Source organism: Rattus norvegicus, chromosome 1, assembly GCF_036323735.1.
Source record: "Rattus norvegicus strain BN/NHsdMcwi chromosome 1, GRCr8, whole genome shotgun sequence".
NCBI lineage: Eukaryota > Metazoa > Chordata > Mammalia > Rodentia > Muridae > Rattus > Rattus norvegicus.
This window is the reverse complement of record NC_086019.1, coordinates 104,784,492-104,803,852: the sequence shown is the minus strand read 5'-3', so window position 1 is coordinate 104,803,852 and position 19,361 is coordinate 104,784,492. Positions and strand designations below refer to the sequence as shown.

The window sequence follows — 19,361 nt, the reverse complement described above, 5'->3', positions numbered from 1 at the left end:
GAAACTCTGTCTCGGAAAATAACCCCCCCCCCAAAGAAAAACAGGCCAAAACAGAGCTAGATCAGGCAGGGATCCCTCAACTGTGACGAAAGGAGAGCAGAACAGCGAGGGAAAGCGGAGAAGACAGACTGGAGACAAGCCAAGAGGTAACCCGGAGGAGGAGGAAACCAGCGAGGACGCGGAGGGTCCGGGTTGCAGTGAGACGGTGGGGCCCCTCCCCACACACCCACAAGAGAGAGGCGTAGCAAGGAGGCGCAGTCGCAGTGTGACAGGCTCTTTATTAGGCTCAGGGCGCGTCCAGTAGCAACAGCTTCTGCATGTAAGAGTCCAGCCAGCGGCGGCGCTCCAGGGCGGCCAGCAGGCGCGCGCGCTCCCGAAAAGCCGCGTCGTCAGCTAGCGCCAGGCTGCGCCGAGACAGGGGGGTACCCAAGTCCGCCCAGCCACGGCCCGGGGCTCGCAGGCTGCGGGAAAAAAGATGCAGTGATTGCGCGCTAGGCCCCACAGGCCACTGCGGGTCCCCACTGCAGTCTGACGCTAAGTACCCCTGCCTCCCAACCCCCGCGTGCGGTATCTCGCCTTCCCTTGGGGGTATCTCCTCCCTTCCCTGGGTATCCCGGATCTCACGCCTACCTGAACACACCAGCGAGGGGCAGAGCAACACCTGAGGCAGGGCCAGTGCCCCAGGGCACAAGCAGTAGAAGCAGCAAAAGCAGCAGCAGCCGCTCTCGAGGGCTCCTGGACATCTGGCAGGTCTCCATCACCTGTGGACACAGGGAACAGAATCTCAATGTCACCATCACACCCAGAAGCCTAGAGCCCACGGCCCAACCCCGCCACCAGTCTCCCGCAGGCCCCCCTACCGTGCAGTGGGCTCGGGCAGCTATGCTCACGCCCCCCTTATATACCCTCACAGCCCCCGCGGCGGCAGTGACGCAGGCTGGGCTGGGGGCGCGGGGTCACTCCACCCCACGCTCATTAGGAGCCGCCAGCGGTAATGAGAAGCCTGGTGGGGCCCTGCGCTGCCGTGGCCAACACCAACTAATTGGGACCCAGAGCCAGCACTGAAGAAGGGGGGTAGGGGGGACAGACAGAGAGGTGGACACAAGGGGTGTGTCAGAGGGATAAAAATAGAGGCTGGAGAGGGGGACCATCAGAGCACAAGTCGGGGACACAGAGAGAGGCAGGGAAGAGAGCACAGGGATACAAGGGAGAAGGACGGGGAAGAAATAACCTCCAGACAGAAGGGCGAAGATGGTGCCTAGGGAGGGAATAGCATGAAGGAAGAGAGGCTGAGGAGAGGATGTGGAAAGGACAGGCAGGCCCATCAAGGGAGACAGGGAGGAGAGAGAGAGGAGATGGTAGTGTGCAAACAGGTGAAGTCACCACCGTGAAATGGGACACAGGAGGCCTTGGGCTTCCACAGGGACGAGTCTTACCCCTCCCTACAAGGGAAATGGGGGCATGGTGAAGATTAGGGCCAACCTTTGTACCTGGCATGTTTCAAGGGGGTGCCCAAGGCTACCCCATGGTGTCGTATACTCAGGAGGCAGAAATAGAATCACTGCAAATTTGGGGCCTGTGTATGCTACATAATACTGTCTCAAAGAGGAGGGGGGAATAGAGAGAGAGACCCTCCTTCTCTATCGTGGGCAAGGGAGGTGGAGTGGGGCCTGGACTCCTACCCCCACAGAGATGAGGGACCAAACTTGGAATCCCAGACAGAAAGGTGGTCAAGCCAGAGCCCCCCACTCCTACATCCTAAAAACCTGGATTCTTCAGTCTGAAGAGAACAGTATGGCCTAGTGAAATTAGAGTGGAAAAGTACCGGGGACTTAGATCCTTAGATGTAGTGGGGGGAGTGGGAGAGGACATAGGACTCATTTATTTTTATTTATTTACTATGTATTTTGAGACAGGGTTTCTCTGTGTAGCTCTGGCTGTCCTGAAACTTGCTCTATAGACCAGGCTGGCCTAGAACTCAGATCCATCGACCTCTCCCTCCCAAGTGCTAGGATTGAAGGTATGCGCCAGCACCGCCCCTGGCTTTTGTCTTTGGGTTGATAGTTTGGGGTTGTTTTTCTGTTTGTTTATTTTGTGTGTGTATATTTGATTGGTTGGATTTTATTTCTGCTTTAGAGTTGCTGTAGCTCAAGCTGTCTTGGGTCTCACTATGTCACCCAAGCTGGCTTTGAACTCATAACCCTCTGCCTCCACCTTCCAAGAGCAGGGATCATAGGCCTATACCATCATACCAGGCCAAACTGTGGCTGAAAAGAGGTCATAGCTTGCTTCAATCCTAACTTCCTTTTCTACCCATCCATGAGGTCCTGTGTTTCTGTCCCTTTAAGTATCTCAGCCTGTTGCTAGGCTCTCAGGATTCCCCAGGGAGGGGACCAGGTGCGTCACCTGTCACCTGTGTGCCTCTGGGACCCTAGTGCCTGTTCCTTCCAGCGCCATTGCCATTCGGCAGCACTCCCTGCCTACCTCTTTGTTGAGAGCTGATCATCTGCCCTTGTCTTGGACATCACTGAACAGGTAAGAGACCCCATGACTCCAAATGACCCTGTCCCCCCACCCCAAGCTCACTCCTCCATCTCCACTGCACCACAGGAGTTACTGGGCCCCTAGCTCCATCATCTGTAAATGGGCCTGAGCCCGCTGTCCTGTCTGCATCCCCATCAGGCTGAGGAGTCCACACCTCACATCCCTATTTCTTGAAGACCTGGAACTCTAAGATCCAGACATCATTGTCTAACCCGTGGTCCGTGATCCCATGTCCTTTCCCCTGTAACCCTTTAGCCCTGCTTGTAGGCCCCAGTATTCAAAATCTCTTAAGTACCTAATTTCTGGCAAGAACCAAAGACAGAGACCCGTTGCCCTCCACTCTGTGGGACTCAGAGCCCAACAGTTTGCTTCTCAGGACTGTGGAGTCTTCCTCCTCCCTCTGACTGAGTTTGGGCCCTGGCTCTTCATTCTCATCCTCCTCAGGTTTTAAAGCCTTTGCAGTCCTGGCCTCCTAAGAACCTTGGGAGAAGGTTGTCCTATGTCCCCTTGGCCATCTGACACCCTCTGAAGGTGGAGTCTAACATTTGTGGGACCTTAGAAAGGTGTCATGTCCCAGTTTTTCAGGGACCCCACTGGGAAACGTACTACCACTCCCAGGAATCCCTGAGCTCCTGTATCCTTGGTGACCGGTTACCATCCCACAGCCTCCAGGGAGTTGCTGTTGGCCTTTGCCAGGGTCCCTGGACAGATCTGGTCTTTCTGGGAGCCGGTAGGTGTGGCCTCTGGGAATGGGCGTGGTACTTGAGTGGGCGTGGTGTTTGAGTGGGTGCGGCTCCAGATGCTTTGGCCTTGACTGTTTCCTGCCTACTCCTTCCACAGCTATAAGCACCTCAGAATCATGCAGCCCTTCAGCCCCATCTTCTTCTTCCTCCTCTTTCTCCTTGATGGTCTGAGTTCCAGGGCAGCTCCCTCAGCCTCTCTGCCTGTGGGCCCTGATCTCCAGGGGATGCTCCCGCCTTCTGGGATGCCCGCTGGTGCTCTAGAAAATGTCACTAGAGATCAACCTACCCCAGGATACTCTGCAGCCAGTCCTCCTGAGCACTCCCGGACACCGCCCTCAGCTTCCCCTCACGGCTCCGTAAAAAACTTACAGGAGACCCCCAGACCCAACCTCTCCCTTTCTCTAGAGACTCCCATGCCCGACCAGCTCACCTCAGTAGCAGAATCCCAGGGTACTTCACAAATGAGCCCCTCGACAGCAACACTTGCTAAACCTTCTGAGACCCCCAAACCAAACCTGACTGGAAGTTCCCAGTCTGAATCTTCTGAAACCCCCAAACCTAATCCCTCCAACACCTCACTCTCAGAATCTCCTGAGACTGTACACAATGACCCCACACCAGCTCTACACCATGAATCCCCTGAAATCTCCAAAGGAGATACCCCCAAACTCTCAGCTGGTGGAGGGCCCAAGATACCAAGTCCTAGCCCCACCCAATTCCTCAGCCCCAAATCCCTAGAGACCTATGACCCTGGTGCCACCAGAAACCTAAATTCTGCATTACTACCAATCACCTACCTTGACCCTACAGAAAGTCCACGGTCAGCCTTTCTCACCACCCACAACTCCAATCCCACTGACACCCCCCAAACACAATTCCCCCCAGCCCCCAGCCAAAATGTAACAGAGATCGCTGTGACCTCTGACTCGGAAACCACCTCTAGTCTTCCCACCCAACCAACAACCTTCAGGGAGGAAGCCACCACTCCCAGTGAACCAGGCTTGAGTCCCAGCCCAGAAGTGCCTACAGCCAGCCGAGTTGCCACCCCTGGCCTGTCCACCTCAGATTCCCTAGGGACCAAAGAGCTACATGTTCCCCAGAACTCAGGCCCTAAAGGGCCAGATATCCCTCTTCCCTCAGCACGGATTGCAGGACCCCCTGCTCCTCTAGAGCACCCCAATCAGGTAGCCCCTGCCGTGCCTCAGGCCCCTGAGAGACACAGCCGAGGAGACACAGTCAATACTATCATCGTGGTGGAGCGAGTGAAAGAGACCGGTGAGGGGCCTGAAGGCTAAGACTGGATCTGAGGGAGGAGGGCTGGGTCTGGACCTCTGGGTCTGAGGGAGGAGGAGTAAATCTGGATCCCTGGGTATAAAGTGGGGGAGTCTGGAACCCCTGGGTCTGAGGGAAGAGAGTTGGGTCTGAAGGAGGAGGGCTGGATTTGGATCTCTGGGTCTGGAACTCCTGGGTCTGAGGGAGGAGGCCTGGGTCTGGACTCCCGTGTTTGAGGGAGGACACCCTCAGCTTAGACGGTTGTGTCATCCCTCAGGGATGACTCTGGTCAGCCGCCCACGAGGCTCCGTCGGTGGGGCTCTGTGCCTGTTCTTCGCGGGGACAGGGATGCTGATTGGCATCTTCCTCTTGCTGTGGTGCCTCTACCGCCGGGCATCCAGACACAGGTCCTTTGCACACCACCGGCTCCAGAACAGCGGAGATGAACCAGGCGAGTGCTCGCTCAGTCTAGAAAGACCTTTCGCTTGCCTGACCTAGAACACCCTTTAAAGAACCCCTGTCCAAGGTCTGGTCCCAGCCTTGTTACATCTGCAATTATCCCTCTTCCTCCTCCCACTTCCTCCTCCCCCTCTGTAATAGGATCTCACTGTGTAGCTCAGATTCCCAAGACAGTAAGCCCCGCCCAATTCTGTAGCACCCCCCCAAATCCAGGCTCGCCCGCCACCGCCACCTCCCCAACACCCCCACACACACGATTACAACCCTCCCATTGGCCAGCCACCCGACGTGTCCCTTGTCCTTGCAGTCTTGCACCTGGATGCCCCGAAGGACCCGTTGGATCTCTACTTCTACGCCCCCGATGCGTGGGTGCCCTCGCACATCGCCACGCAGCAGCCACCTCCCACCCCTCCGCTGCCGCCCAAGCTGCCCCCTCCGCCTCGCGGGCCGCAGCGCCTTGAAGCCCTGTCGCCGGCCGCGCTGTCCCCCAACTTCGTCTGACGACCGAGCTGCAGACCCGGCCCAGCTTCAACGCCTAGAGGGACCCCAGAGCCAGGCAGAACTTCCCAATAAACCACCTCGCCCACTGGAATCTGTGCCTGAGTGCTTGGTGGAGGGGCCGAGGGGACCCGGGGTCCAGAGGAGCGAGGAGGAGAGACAAAAACTGAGGTCCAGGGCAGTGGCGGAGAGCTGGGGTCCAGACTAAAGCAAGGGGGAAACCGGGATCTGCACACCTGGGCCGGAGGGACGAGGGCTCGTGTGACCCGCATCACGTGACAACCTAATCTGTACACCAAAGCATTTATTGGGAGTGGGGTGGGGCAGGGCAGGATTTACGGTCACAGAGACAGACACCAAGACACAACCCTGCCCCAGGAACAACCCTCTACTCCCAGCCCCGCTCCCTTTCCTGGGATTCTGTAACTTCTCTCACATACCCCCCCTCCCCAGATTTCTACGTTGAAAAAGGGGTGTCTGTGAAGGGAAGCACCCCAGATTTGGAATCATTTAGCCCCTGAGGGACACAACAAATGGCCACTGAGAAACCGAGGGCAGTCTAAAGCCACCCAGGAGAATAAAGTGCACGGGTTTGGGGAAGAAAGGGAGATCCTGAAACCACCACAGGGAGGAAGAGGTGGCCTAGAGCCACTGAATTAATAGCTTTGAGCAGCCACTATTTAGACCTGAAAACTGAGTCAGAAAAAGAGCACAGGGTGAGCAGAGCCATTTCGACCATTTCCCTGGACATTGATTGTACTAAGCTAAGGACAAGGCCCGGCAAAGTGTGCTGGTGAGGGGATGAGAAAAGAAAAGACTGGGGGGGGGGGGGACTTGAAACCGCCATTTTCCCTCAGAAACGCTGGTGAGAATCAGTCCTGGGAATGGCGGCGTTGATGGTTGGTTGAACCAACTTGGAAAATGCAGAATGGTTAGGCGAGCCTTGGAACTCATAGAGGACGACCATGAATTTTTCTGAGTTGGGGACCACCTGAATAATCTCGGGGTAGCCTGAGAATCCCTGGGGTCTTGGGAAAAGGGGGTGAAACCTCAAAACCACAAGAAAGAGGTTGAACTGTCCATCCAAATAAAGCCCTGAAAGGGGAGATTTCAAACCACACAGGCGGAACAAGGGGAGAACAACTCTCAGGGGTGTTTGGGTATCCTTGAAACTGCTAGTGTGCAGCTTCACCCCTGCAAGAGGCAGTTGAGAAGGAGAGAGGGCTGGTCGGACAGCACTGGGCACAAGGGAAGACTTGCATCTTAAGCCTGAGGCAGGAGAGGAGTGGGGTTCCTCGACACTGCCGTTTAGGCTAGAGGTGTATCGAGTGGAGGTCCTGGAAACTGCCCACCAGTGGGAGGCACGTGGTCAGTAGTCCCGGACAGGGGGTGGGGGCCTTGGAGGCTGAACTGTGCTGTGTGTGGCCCCGTAGGAAGGCGGAGGTGCGGGGGGTGCCCCCGGGGGCTCAACCTCGTCTTCCATTTCACTTTCGTCACTGCCAGCCAGCTGGTCGTGGCCAACAAAGCCACACTTCTCCTCGCTCATCTCCTCCGGCTCTGCCCACGGCTGTTTCTCTCCCGAAGCAAAGACCCCATAGAAGATGACACCTCCATAGTGCACCAGGGAGGCTATGAGGAACACGTACTGCCACTCCTCCCGCGTCTGGGGGGCAGACAAGGCAGAAGGTCAGAGAGGGATGGGTGCACAGCTATCAGTTCAGGGACTCTGCAGGGTGATGCAGGAGGATAGCCAGTACGGGCTACATGTCTTCAAAAAATGCATATATTGGGAGTTGAAAGGTGGCTCAGAGCTTAAGAGCTCTTACTGCTTGCTTTGGCATGAGACCCAAGTTCAGTTCCCAGCATCCAAACAAGACAGCTCACAGTGGCCTCTGAGGGCTCAGCACTCACATGCATACACACAACTTAAAACAAATAGGAAGCCAGGAAGCAGAGGCAGGTGGATCTCTGTGAGTTCAGGGCCAGCCTGGTCTACACAGTGAGACTCTTATCAAAAAAAAAAAGAGTTGGTGAGATGACTCGGCAGGTTTAGTGCTGCCAATTCTATGACCTGAGCTCTATCCCTGGGATCCAGTGATGGGCAGAGGAAATCAACAGTTGTCCCCGGGCCTCTATACCATTCCATGCCACAAATCAGCTCGCACACATTAAGTTAATAAAAATAAATAAATTAATAAAAATAGATTTCTTTAAGAGCTCAAAGAAAATCTCTGAGCTTGAGACCAGCCTGGTCTACAGAGTGAGTTCTGGGACAGTCAGGACTACACAGAGAAATCCTGTCTCGAAAGAAAAAAAAAAAAAGGAAAGATAAAAGAGAGGGAAGAGGGTCTGGAGAGATGGCTCAGAGGTTAAGAGCCCTGGCTACTTTGCCAGATGTTCTGACTTCAATTCCAAACAAACACAGGGGGGCTCCCAACCATCTGTAATGAGATCTGGTGCCCTCTTCTGGCCTCCAGACATATAAGCAGTCAGAACGCTGTATAAATTTTTGAAAGACTGACAGACACACAGGCAGGCAGACAGACAGATAGACAGACAGACGACAGACAGACAGAAAGAGAGGAGGAACACTGGTTATCTAGAAGGTTCCAGGCATTCTCTTGGAGGGCTGTGCTAACCTTGTGCTTGGTCATTGCACCCACGATGATGGGGCACACCATCCCAGACAGTGTGCCCACGCCATTGGAAATGCCCATCAAGATGCTGGCATATCGAGGGGCGATGTCCAAGTGGTTCACGTTAAACCCTGGTGAGGTATCAAGGTAGCAGATGTCATACCAAATCCCCAACTCAGATAACCCATTGAATTGCTACACCACCCCAACCCCTGCTCTTCTGAGATTTTTCAAAAATTTGTATTTACTAATGTGTGTGGGATGGGGCAAGGATGTGAACGTGTGCATGGAGTGTCCATAAGGTCCAGTAGAGGGCGCCTGACCAACTGGAGCTGGAGTTATTGGAAGTATGGTAGCCGCTCGAAACCAAACTCCGGTCCTTTGCAAGAGCAGCAAGTATTTAAACCGCTCAGACATCTCTCTAATTCCTGAGAAAACCATTTCAGGGCCCGAGCTGATTTCAGTGCCCAAAATTGCCCATCTGAGGTTCTCACCAGAGATAGCAAAGCCACTGAAGCCCACAGCCAGGACCAGGAAGGAGATGGCCACGCCCTTGGAGTGTGAGTATCCGACCACCAGCAGCAGCGTAGCTTCCATCCCGAAACCTGAGGAGGGTCATGTCTCCCAAGTGCCCATTGTGACTCCGTTGGCCACCTTGCCATTGGCAGTCTCGATCTCACCCCGACCCCCTTCTATCGACCCCTTCTAGTCAGATCTAACCCTGGTCCCACTAAACTAGAGTGGGTCCTGCTTCCCCAAGATCCAACCTAATCCATGCCTTTTGGCTGCTCTGCCTCAAAAGAGGTCATTGTGATCCCACCTTGTGACCCAACACCCCATCTCTGAACCCTCAAAAGTCACTTCTCATAAGGAAGCTCAAGACCCCACTCATCTCTCCTTGACTCCTGAACCCCACTCTCAGCTGATCTTGTGAGGTCCCCACTCACAGGCTGGTGTTCCAATGTCCCCACCCATGACCTGTTTCTCTAAAACGTCAATTATGTCCAGTCGCCTGTCTCCTCAGGTCCCCCACCCACAGCCCTCCTCACTCCCTAAGTCCGGTCCACCTAACCTCCTGAAGGTCCCATCCTTCCAGTTCGGTGTCTTCTCTACACCATCCGGGTCTGCCTACCCTTCCACATGGTGGTCTCCAAACCTGACTTAGTGAAACTGTTGCACACCGCCCCTTACTCCCTTTGGGTCTGGTCGGTCACGCCCTTGACCCCGTCTCTGCCCCGCCCACCAGCCCTCCCCTTTGTACTCTGCTCCACCCACTCACCCCCGCAGTTCATCAGCTTTCGCACATTGGTCGTGGACATTATATGACGACTGCGCAGGAAGTCGGCGATCTGGCCTCCGATGGGTACGATGATAGTCATGACAAGGTGAGGCAGTGCCGACACCAGTCCCACCTGTGAGAGCGAGGGAATGGGCAGCCTCTCCCTTTGGGTGACCACCACCCCCTCCTCCATACCTGCCTCGGGATGCAGACACCCTGTTCTTCACCCCCATCGAGCCCCCTACTCCTGCACCCTCACCTTGCTGATCTCAAAGCCGAACACTTCTTCAAAGTAGGCGGGCTGGGAGATGAGGAGCAGGTAGAAAGTCCAGCTGCGGCAAAAGTTGGCGACAATGATGGCATAGACCGGCATGGAGGTAAAGAAGCGCCTCCAGGGTGTGTTAAACTTCTGTGGGGGGCGGGGAGAGGAGGGGAGAGCAGACCGTGCTAAGACAGATACCAGGACTTGGGAACTTTGTGTCCCTTTAGGGACCCCAAGATAGTTCACTGAAGCCTCTAGAATAGGCCACACGTTTCTTCTGGGGACTTAGGAATTCTAAAAATCCAGCCTTAAGGTCCCATTGCAAGGACGAAGGATGTGTCCTGACTCCCCAAGGCTCCTCAGGTGTCATGATAACCCATAAATGGTGAGCCCGGTAAAATGTCTATTCAATCACTCCCCAAAGTCAGCCACACCCACAGCAATATCTAGCAAAACTTCACATTCTAATCCCATCTGCTGTTTTTAACCAGGCTTCCTGGGTGGCTCTAAGTCACCCACCTAGTACCTGCCATTCCTAAACTCCATCCCATCTAATATGGAAACTAGCCCAGTTATTTTCTTTCTTTTTTCCCCTTCATTTTTTTTTTCAATAGGAATGCATGCTAGGCAGGAACTCTTTCATTGTGAAACCCCCGAAGCCCCTCGCTAGGAGATTCTGGGAAAATGATCTACCACTGAGCTAAACCTCTAACCCAGGTTTCAGTTTTGAAACAAAGATTCAGCAAATGCCTAGCCCGGCCTTGAACTCATTTTATAACCTGCCCTTGAACTTGCAATCCTCCTGCCTCTGCACCATTTGTCCCCAGCCTTTTGCTTGGCAGTCCTTTGAGCCAACACACACACACACACACACACACACACACACACACACACACACACACACCCCACCCCAGTCACGGTAGCCTCATGACCAACCGTAACAGGGTTCATGAGCTTGGCGCTTTCTCCGATGGCATCCTCAATGTATTTGCGCTCCTCCTCGGAGATGCTGGGGTGTAGTGCAGGTGACTCGTAGGAGACAAGCAACCAGAACAGGTACCAAAAGATCCCGAAGCTGCCTGAGGGGGTCAGGAGGGAGGTGGGTGTAGGTTGACATCTGTACTTGCTCAGACAGTCCCAGTGCCACCCAGAACCATGCATCTGAGTCCCTCACCATAGACATAGAAGACAGAACTCCATCCTGAATACTGTACCAGGACCCCAGCCAGAGGCATGGCAACCACTGCCCCGGCATAGGAACCTGAGGAAACAATGAGGGTAGAGAACAGACCTAGATACAGGAGAGTAGATCCTCATCCCTGAAATCTCTGCCACACCTAAGTTGAGATCACAGTTCAGCCCCCACTTACACAAGTGCTGGTCCCCAGCCCCTTCCTCTCACCGCAAAAGGCTGTCGTCGCCAGCCGACTCCGTTCTAAGGGAGGGGCCCATTTGCTCCAGATGCCATGGCAAGCAGGGTATGTGACCCCCTAGGGAGGGAGCACGGAGGTCAACAAGAAGAGGTGAGGTCAGAGAGGGGAGCAGGGCTTATGGGGCAGGCTTTACCTCCACCAATCCCTGAAGGATCCTCACGAAGATGACACAGCCATAGTGAACACGGGCTGCTGAAGGGATCAACATATTTAGGGTGGAGGTAGCCACAATGGCAAAGCCAAAGACCCTGTTGAGAAAGGTGGGGGGAAAAAAGAGTCTAGCCACGCCAAATATAGTGAGGTGTTTGCTTGGTGCTAGCCATTCAGCCTTCCACTGCTCCTAGGATTTTCCCCGTCCTTCCCACAACAGGCCCTGCATTTCACAGAACTGGAGATCACCTCCAAGATGTGCCTTCAAACAAGACCCTCCCAATTTCCCAGAGCCAAACACACGACCACACCCCCTAGCTCCACCACATACAACTGCACTTTCTGCCACCTTGAGACGCCACCACTGTACCTGTTGGCTGCGAATTTTTGGCAGATAAATCCTCCAGGAATCTGAGTGACAATGTACCCCCAGAAAAAGGAGCCATGTATGAGGCCGACAGTCTCTGGATCCCAGTTGAACTGGGCTTTCTGTGGGTCAAAATACACATCAAACTAGATGCTCTCCAAACTCTACCGTCCACTAATCAGCACCCACAGATTTAGCACCTCAGCCAATCAGCAACAAGATGCCCCGCACTCTACCCAAATCTACCAATCAGAGAGCTCAGTGGAGCTCCGCCCTTCTATGCTGCTAGGGCCTACCCTACCACTGTAGCTACAGGCGCTGCTGCCTAGAAGCTTGGTTCTACTTGCTTGCTTACCTCAGTATCCCCTCCCTGAATATCCCCAACTGTGGGGGTGACTGCCTCCTGTTTGTGGACAGACCTGTATGGGGTCTAGGCAGGGCCAAGAAGCAACTAAATTAGGGGCATCCCCAATTACAATGGAGCAAAGGACAGGGTTTCAGGTAAGCCATAGCACAAACCAAGATTTTTTTTTTCTTTTCCCAGTCAAGGACATAGCTTGTATACTACCCAAGTTAAAATAGCATAAATCTAAGCTTGGACAAGGTTTTAGGTGTAAGTCAGAACTAATCAGGTGGACATAGGCAGAGGTGAATTTGGAAAAGAGCTTGAGATAGCAGTGAAATTATTCAAGTGATCCGGGAACATAAACGTGAGGCACGGCCGTAAGTGAAAGGGCTAGAAGGTCCAAAGGGGGCCATAAGTAGCGAACCTAATGCTATTGCTGTCGTTTCCGTAATCTGGAATGGAAAAGGGGCGGAGCTTCCTTTATATAAGGGCGGGGGTTGAGGAAGCCAGGAACCGGGAGTGGGGTCAGATCTATAAGGAGGCACAGATGGGCAGGACCAAAGGGTAGTAACTAGGGAGGAATGCGACCTGGACCACAGGCTGTGAGCAGGGCTCGCCAAAGCAGCTACCTGCACCACCACGTGGCCCCCACGGTGGGTTGTACTGTTGTTGACCATGGATACGATGGCCACGCCCAGGTTGCAGCGGATGCCAAAGCTGATGCAGAAACCCAGACCGCTCATGATCGCGATGATGTAGCGGCGAGGGAGGCCAAAGCAAGTGCAGTCCACCACCGGCGGGTCCCGCGTGTGTGTGGTCACTGGGCGCCCGTCGGCGCTCAGCTCCAATGTCTCCGCGCCTTCCTGCCGCTTCTCCAGTAACCTGCAGGGAAGCGAGAAGCAAAGACTCAGCAGTCTAGGCCCCTCCTCCTGGTGACACAGGGGTCTTAGGTTTAACCTTTCTTGGCTGCCCTCGCTATGACGCAGGCATCTCTGGACCCGGGTTTCCCTCCCTCTGTCCAAGAACTCAGGTTTCCTTCTCCTCCCTGTGACACAGGAGTGCATGGCAAAACCTACTTCTTTGGCCAGACCCAAAATCTGAGTCCGAATTCCTTCCAGTCCCAGGAGTCCAGGCCACCAGCTTTCTCCTGCCACCGGCGCTCTCCTGCCTCAACTCTGGGGTCAAGATCTCCAGTCGACTTCTCCGCAGCCCTCTCTCATCTCTCTCCACCAGGGAGTTATAGATTCTACACAACTCTTTGGAATCAAAGAGCAGATGCCTGCAAGCCCCCACCGCAAGGCTCCAAGACTGTCCCCAGCCCCCTCCAGCAGATGCAGATCCGAGTCTATTTGAGTCAGCAAAGGTACAAAAGAGAGCCCTGCGCAAAGGTGTCAACAGAGCAGATGCTTCCGAGCCATCTCGGCTATATATATCGACCCCCCTCCCCCTCCATCTCCCCCTGTGGTTGCCCTGCCCTGCTTCCAGGTCCCAGATGTGGGGCTGACGTCCAGCTAACGCCGACTGAAGCCCATTCCCACAGATGTGGTTTGGGGGACTCCCTCGTGGGTTGCCGAATCCAGCAGCCCGGCTTAAGCATCCATCCCGGGGGAATCTGGAGTTCAGACTGTCAGCCTAGGGGGCAGGGAGGGGGAGTGATAGCTGGTGTCCTGGCAAGGGACAGATGGCCCTGGTAGGGAGATTGGCGCATTCATTCCCCGGCGTGACTCTCGCCTCCGCCCGATCTGCATCCAGGATTGAGCCTGTGATGATGGATAGGGCTCATGGAGGGGCTGCCTCCCAGCCCGAGAGAGGCCGCTGGAGACCGAAGAGCCTGACCTGGAGGCCGGAGGAGAGAGACCAGAGAGGTGGGGAGACTGCAGCAGCAATGAAAGACTGAAAGACAAAGAACTATGGAGAGTGGGAGTGGGGCAGAACGGGGGGGGGGGTAGCCAGAGACTGGGGCGGGGAGACCTAGTGAAGACTGAGAGAGAGAGAGAGAGAGAGAGAGAGAGAGAGAGAGAGAGAGAGAGATTAAAAGATAGTGACCCAGAGAGTAAGAAATCCAGAGTGGGAAGATGACAGAACCTAGGGAGAGAGGGTCAGAGAATGAGAAAAAGGGAGACAGAGTAGGAATTGACAGACAGGCAGTAAGAGACACACTTGTGAGGAGGGCGGAGAGCGCCTCAGATGCTCAAAAATGGAGAGATGAGGACACACTGAGGACGAATGATCTGGGGCCATGAAGTGCCTGAAGTGTGGGGACATTTAGTGTTCAGTGTGGCCCTTCTGAGGCGGGTAGGCAGGCAGGGGATCGGGCTGGCTCCCAGGAAGGGGCGAGAACAGATGGAGGCGAGGGAGCCAGGGACGGGGGAGGAGAGAACAGCCAGACGGGCTGGGGGAGGGGGGGAGGACCAAAGAACACAGGCAACAGCCCCGTACTGAGACTTAAGGAGGTGGGGAGGGGCAGGAAAGAAATGGGGTGGAGTCGGGCGGTGGTGGTGGTGGTGGTGGTGGTGGTGACACACCCTTTGATCCCAGCTTTCTGGAGGCAGAGGCAGGTGGATCTCTGAGTTCAAGGTCAGCCTGGTCTACAGAGTGAGTTCCAGGACAGCCAAGGCTACCCAGGGAGGCTGAGGCAGGAGCATTGCTGCAATTTCAAGACCAGCCTGGGCTACAGCAAGTGAGGGAGGGCAGAGATGTGACCCAGTTGGCCTAGCATGTAGGAAGGTCTGAGTTCCCTCCCCAACACTACGTAAGCCAACTATATTAGCACACACATGTAATCATAACAGAGGCAGGAGGATCAGGAGTTCAAGGTCATCTGAATTTGAAGCCAGCCTGTGCTAAGCCAGACTTTATCTCAATGAAACAAAACAAGCCGCATGGTGGTGCTCACCTTTAACCACAGTACTTTAAGGAAGAGGCAGGATCTCCTCCGTGAGTTCTAGGCCAGCCAGGGCTACTGGGACAGAGCCTAGAGCCTGTCTCAGAGAGAGAGAGAGAGAGAGAGAGAGAGAGAGAGAGAGAGAGAGAGAGAGAAGAGGTGGTCCTGAGGATAGAAGGAGAGAGGGGATAGATAGGAACCAAGAGAAAGAAGAAAGAAAGGTAGAGGGGACACAGCCCAGGAGCTGGGAATCAAAGCCCCCAGAGTAAATAACATGGAGGAAGGACCCCACCTGCTCCCTTCCACAGAGCATTGGCCAGTGAGACTGGAGTTTGGTTCTGGGTTAATTTCTGATATTTGACTGACTATGAAACTATAGGTGTGAGTGTAACCCCTGATATCTGTCAGGTTTCTCTAAGCCATGCAAGCTTTTCAAATAGGATTCTGAGTATCACACAAAATTTAAAAAAAAAAAAAAGCCAGACACTACACATACAGGGAAGTTTGAGTGTGGCCCGGTGGTGTGAGCCTGTAATCCTACCACTTAGGGGATGAAGGCAAGAGGATTGAGAGTTCAAGGCCAGCCTGGACTGCAGAAGACCTTGTCTCAAATAACAAGAGTCACAGAAAACGCCTATCTCCTCTCTGATGACCCCAACTAGGACAAGAATTTGTTGAGGGACTGTGTCCCTTAGCTTAGGGTGGTGTTTCCCCCAAGGAAGACCATGCCTCATCTACTCCCTGGGTATCTGTCCATTTCCTGCGTCTCTGTCCCCCTATGCCTTGGCAGATTGCTGCTCTCCTACTGTAGAACTAGGAAACTGAGACTCCAAAAACAGATCTCACAGGTCCAAGGTCACACTCCTTCTGTGGGCCAGATCCATTCCTGGCCCCCAGCAATGCCCTACCCTGAGCCTGGCTATAAGAAGCCAGCAATGGCTGGCTCCTGGCTCCTCTACTTTGTCCTATGTCACCCTGAGTTACCTGGTCCGAGAGCCCCCACCCCCAAGCCAGCAGCATTCACCTCCAGGAGCATCTGTAGATCTTAGCTGGGTTTGGGGCTTGGGAAGGAGCATGACCTGTGTGCCATTAATAACCCCCACTGTCAAAGGAAACTCTGGGTTTTGTTTGCAAATAAAGGCTTGCTCCGTTCCCCTTTTCTGCTGCTTCTCCTGGCTCTGGGGTCTCTGATTTCAGAAAGAGAAGGCAAGACTGGAGACCCAGAGGGGAGATGGAGAGACTAAGGGAGGGGGCCTGAGGAGCACCTGCCTCTTGCTGTCACCCCCCCCAACCCCCTCCACCAGCACACCCTTCTCCAACTCCCCTGACTTCACGCTGGTGTATTTTGAGAAACTCGTGAAAGGAGGCGAGAAAAAAGGGTGGGGAGGGGCTGGGAATTGGAATAGGAAGAGGTGAAGCTGTCTCAGCTCCCCCTCCACTGCTCCCCCACACCAACACCACCACAGACCACACTGCACCTCTGTCCACCCTCATCCCTCTCCTGTTACTAGAGGGTAGGGTTAACTTTGGAGGTGAGCTGCAGCAAGCCGGGCTATCACACTAGCATTAGATTCAGGTGGCCCAGTAAGATGGGCTGAGGAACACGTAAAGGTGGACCCGAGTCCTGTGTGGAGAAAGCAGGGTCTGAGGGCACCATGCCCACGAGGCCATCTCCTCCCCGCACTGTGTATAGATATTTTTAGGCTTCTCAAGAGCTGAGTAATTTCTCTGACTTGGAGCCAGAGCTGGGGTTGGGGGTGAGAGGCTGGGAGGTGTCCAGGCTACCTCAAGGGACACCGGGGTCACTAGAATCATGGCCCTTGGTGGGAGCAAATCTCACCCGGTTCTAGCTTTATCCCTTGGGAAGTCCATATTACCCCCAAGCTTAATTTGCTTCTGTGGCCTGAAACTCCCTTCATCCCACCCCCACCCCCAGAAGCTAGGATACCCCAGTTTTTCCCTCTCAGCTTAACCCCCCCCCTCAAGGACAAGAACCAGCAGCCCCAATCCGCTTTAGCTCCAGATTAACTGCCTCGAGGGACAGAACCTGAGAAAGAGGAGAGATGGAGAGAGCCAGGGTGGGAAGATAGCAGAGAGTAGTCAGAGATGCTGAGAGAGACGGAAATCAAAGTGGGGACCAGAGGTCCGGGGAAAGAGAGAGGCCGGGGACTGCAAGAGTCAGAGTCAGGACTGATGGACAGCTAGTAGGCGGCCGCATTGGCTCCTAATCAGAGAGAGGGGACAGACACCCAGAGGGAAGAGGGACCCAGAGATAGGAGACATATCTAAAGTAAAAGACCAAGAAGACAAGTGGACAGAGATCCAGGGAATAGGGAGGGGTACGCAATCCCAAAGAAAAGTCGAGCCCAAGGTAGGGTGAGGTGCGGGGGATGGGGGTGGGGGACGATGATGAACCAGGCAGGGTGGAAGGACAGCACCGACAGGACGGAATCCTGAACAGATGGGTGGGCCTCCCCACACTGTGCCTGGGTGTCGCCTCTCTTCTTCTTCTGTTCGTTGCTCTCGGGTGGAAAAGGGGCATCCTCATCCTTACCCTCCCAGGAACCCCACCAGGCTCACCGGTGCAGCCTCCCCAGGGCGCGCCCCGCCAGCTTCCGAAACTCCTCCTGCCGGAACTCCATGGTGGCTGTGCCCACGCGGGTCCCCTGCCAATCCCCCCGCCCGCGGGCCCGGGCGGCCGCGTCCGGGATCCCGGGGTCCGCCCCGGCCCGGCCCGGCCCCGCAGCTCCGCTCGGGGGGAACCAGGCTGCGAGTGCCCGCTGCCCAGGGCTGTAGCGGACTCAGCGTCGGGGCGGGGCGGGGCATCCACGCCCACCCAACGAGGCCCCACCCCTTGTAAGAAGGACCCGCCCTCTCCTTCCAAAAGGCTACCTGGAGATGCTAGACCAGTCCTTATGTCACTTGGTTTGCAGGCTAGACCCTCTCTCCCTCAGCTCTCCCATCCTAGAGCCTCCACCTGTCCATTTCAAGACCACGTCCCTGGGATTGAACTCTGAGTTTGCCTCGTTCCCCACTATAAAACACTCCCCAAATAGTCTGCAGGTTCCAAGCCCTTTGAGTCTCTCCTTCCCATCAGACCTTTGGCTTTCTCTCTCTCTCTCTCTCTCTCTCTCTCTCTCTCTCTCTCTCTCTCTCTCTCTCTCTCTCTCTCTCTCAAAAAAAATTTTTTTTGAGTGCTGCACGTCTTTAATTCTAGCATTTGGGAGGCAAGCAAGCGGATCTGTGTGAATTCAAAGCCAGGCTGGTCTATACAGCGACTTCCAGGATTGCCACTGCTACACAGAGAAACTGTCTCCAAAAAAGAGAAAAAGGTTATTTTTTTTAAAGTTTAATTTAGGTATGCGTGTTTTGCTGGCATATTATATTATTATATATCGGTGTACTATTTGTATGCCTAGTGGCATTGGAAGCATGGAGATGGCACGAGATCCCCTGCAACTGGAGCTGTGAGCCGCCATCTACGTCTTTGGAACTGAACGCAGTTCCTCTGGAAGAGCAGCCTATTACTGCTGAGCCATTTCTCCGGCCCCTTTTTCTTTTTTTGGCCATACTAGGAATGGGACCCAGAGCCCCACACATGCTAGGCAAGTCCACCGAACTACAATCCCAGTTCTCGCTCTGTAGTTCAGGTTGCCCTTTTTGATCTTGCTGCAGCCTCCTGAGGAGCTGGGGTTGCCCGCTGTGCGGGTGGATTGACTTTCTCGCTTTTCGTATTCCACTTTTCCCCTTGAGTTCTACTTTTTTTATCTGCACCCCATCTTTCTCTCCCTGAGTTTCAACTCCGTCTCCTTTCATCCTTTTGAACTCTACTAGATACAATAGGCTTGTCATTACGCCATTACTGCCCTTCGTGCCCCACAGTTTCCTCCGCACTTCCCTAGAATACGTCGGGTTCCCTAGACTCTATGATGCTCTTTAGAGTCTGGGTCCCATCAACTGAGTCATGTCTCCTCCCTCTGAGCTCTGTCCCCGCCCCCAAATATGTCCCCCTACTCCTGCATACTTGCTGTCTATGTTCTGTCTCTGCCTTCTGGAATCTGACTCCTCCCCTTGAGTTTGGCTCCTTCCTCCAAGTGTGTCCCAGCGGTGACTTCCACTCGGGCTCCACGATCTGTCTCCGCCCACTAAGTCCTCTCCACCGGTAAACTCCACTCCCATCCCTTGGGGGGTAACCCCAACTGTAAAGTGGCTCTGAAGCGCGCCAAGCCAACGCTTCTCCTAGTGCACCTCAAGTTCTAGGCCTTAGCAGGGTGTTGGTTTCGCCACCCTCCCTCTCCCCGTGTCAGGCTACAAATGCATTTGGGATTAAATTTTCATGATGCGACTCAGGAGAGGACCAGCGAAGTCGATCGAGCGGCGGGCGGTCGCTGAGGGTCTCAGTTCTGTCTCTGATTGACACGTCCCCGGGGAGGAGGGCAGCAGGCTGAGCCGCGCAGACGCGCCACCTGGTGGCCGTGGAGCCCGGGA

At 54.6% G+C, this 19,361-nt stretch overlaps 3 protein-coding genes across 4 annotated transcripts; 1 reads left to right on the top strand and 2 right to left on the bottom strand.

Annotated features, from left to right (window-relative positions):
• Positions 1-220: 220 nt before the first annotated feature.
• Positions 221-870, bottom strand: Pth2 (parathyroid hormone 2). The gene is made up of 2 exons (NM_001109144.1): positions 631-870; positions 221-461 (listed from the first exon to the last, which is right to left on the bottom strand). The coding sequence occupies exons 1-2, from the start codon at positions 795-797 to the stop codon at positions 287-289; spliced, it is 342 nt and encodes a 113-aa protein (NP_001102614.1). The 5' UTR covers positions 798-870; the 3' UTR covers positions 221-286.
• Positions 871-3,138: 2,268 nt separating this feature from the next.
• On the top strand, positions 3,139-5,610 carry Gfy (golgi-associated, olfactory signaling regulator). Its single transcript, XM_039094062.2, has 4 exons — positions 3,139-3,274; positions 3,385-4,562; positions 4,837-5,010; positions 5,326-5,610. Exons 2-4 carry the CDS (start codon positions 3,404-3,406, stop codon positions 5,517-5,519), a joined length of 1,527 nt encoding a protein of 508 aa, XP_038949990.1. The 5' UTR covers positions 3,139-3,274; positions 3,385-3,403; the 3' UTR covers positions 5,520-5,610.
• Positions 5,611-5,803: 193 nt separating this feature from the next.
• Positions 5,804-17,681, bottom strand: Slc17a7 (solute carrier family 17 member 7). 2 transcript variants are annotated; one of them, XM_039110953.2, is made up of 13 exons: positions 17,454-17,681; positions 12,619-12,871; positions 11,999-12,073; positions 11,647-11,765; positions 11,260-11,374; positions 11,096-11,183; positions 10,868-10,954; positions 10,630-10,772; positions 9,691-9,840; positions 9,432-9,564; positions 8,647-8,757; positions 8,156-8,283; positions 5,804-7,179 (listed from the first exon to the last, which is right to left on the bottom strand). In XM_039110953.2, exons 1-13 carry the CDS (start codon positions 17,513-17,515, stop codon positions 6,886-6,888), a joined length of 1,758 nt encoding a protein of 585 aa, XP_038966881.1. In that variant the 5' UTR covers positions 17,516-17,681; the 3' UTR covers positions 5,804-6,885.
• Positions 17,682-19,361: the final 1,680 nt, after the last annotated feature.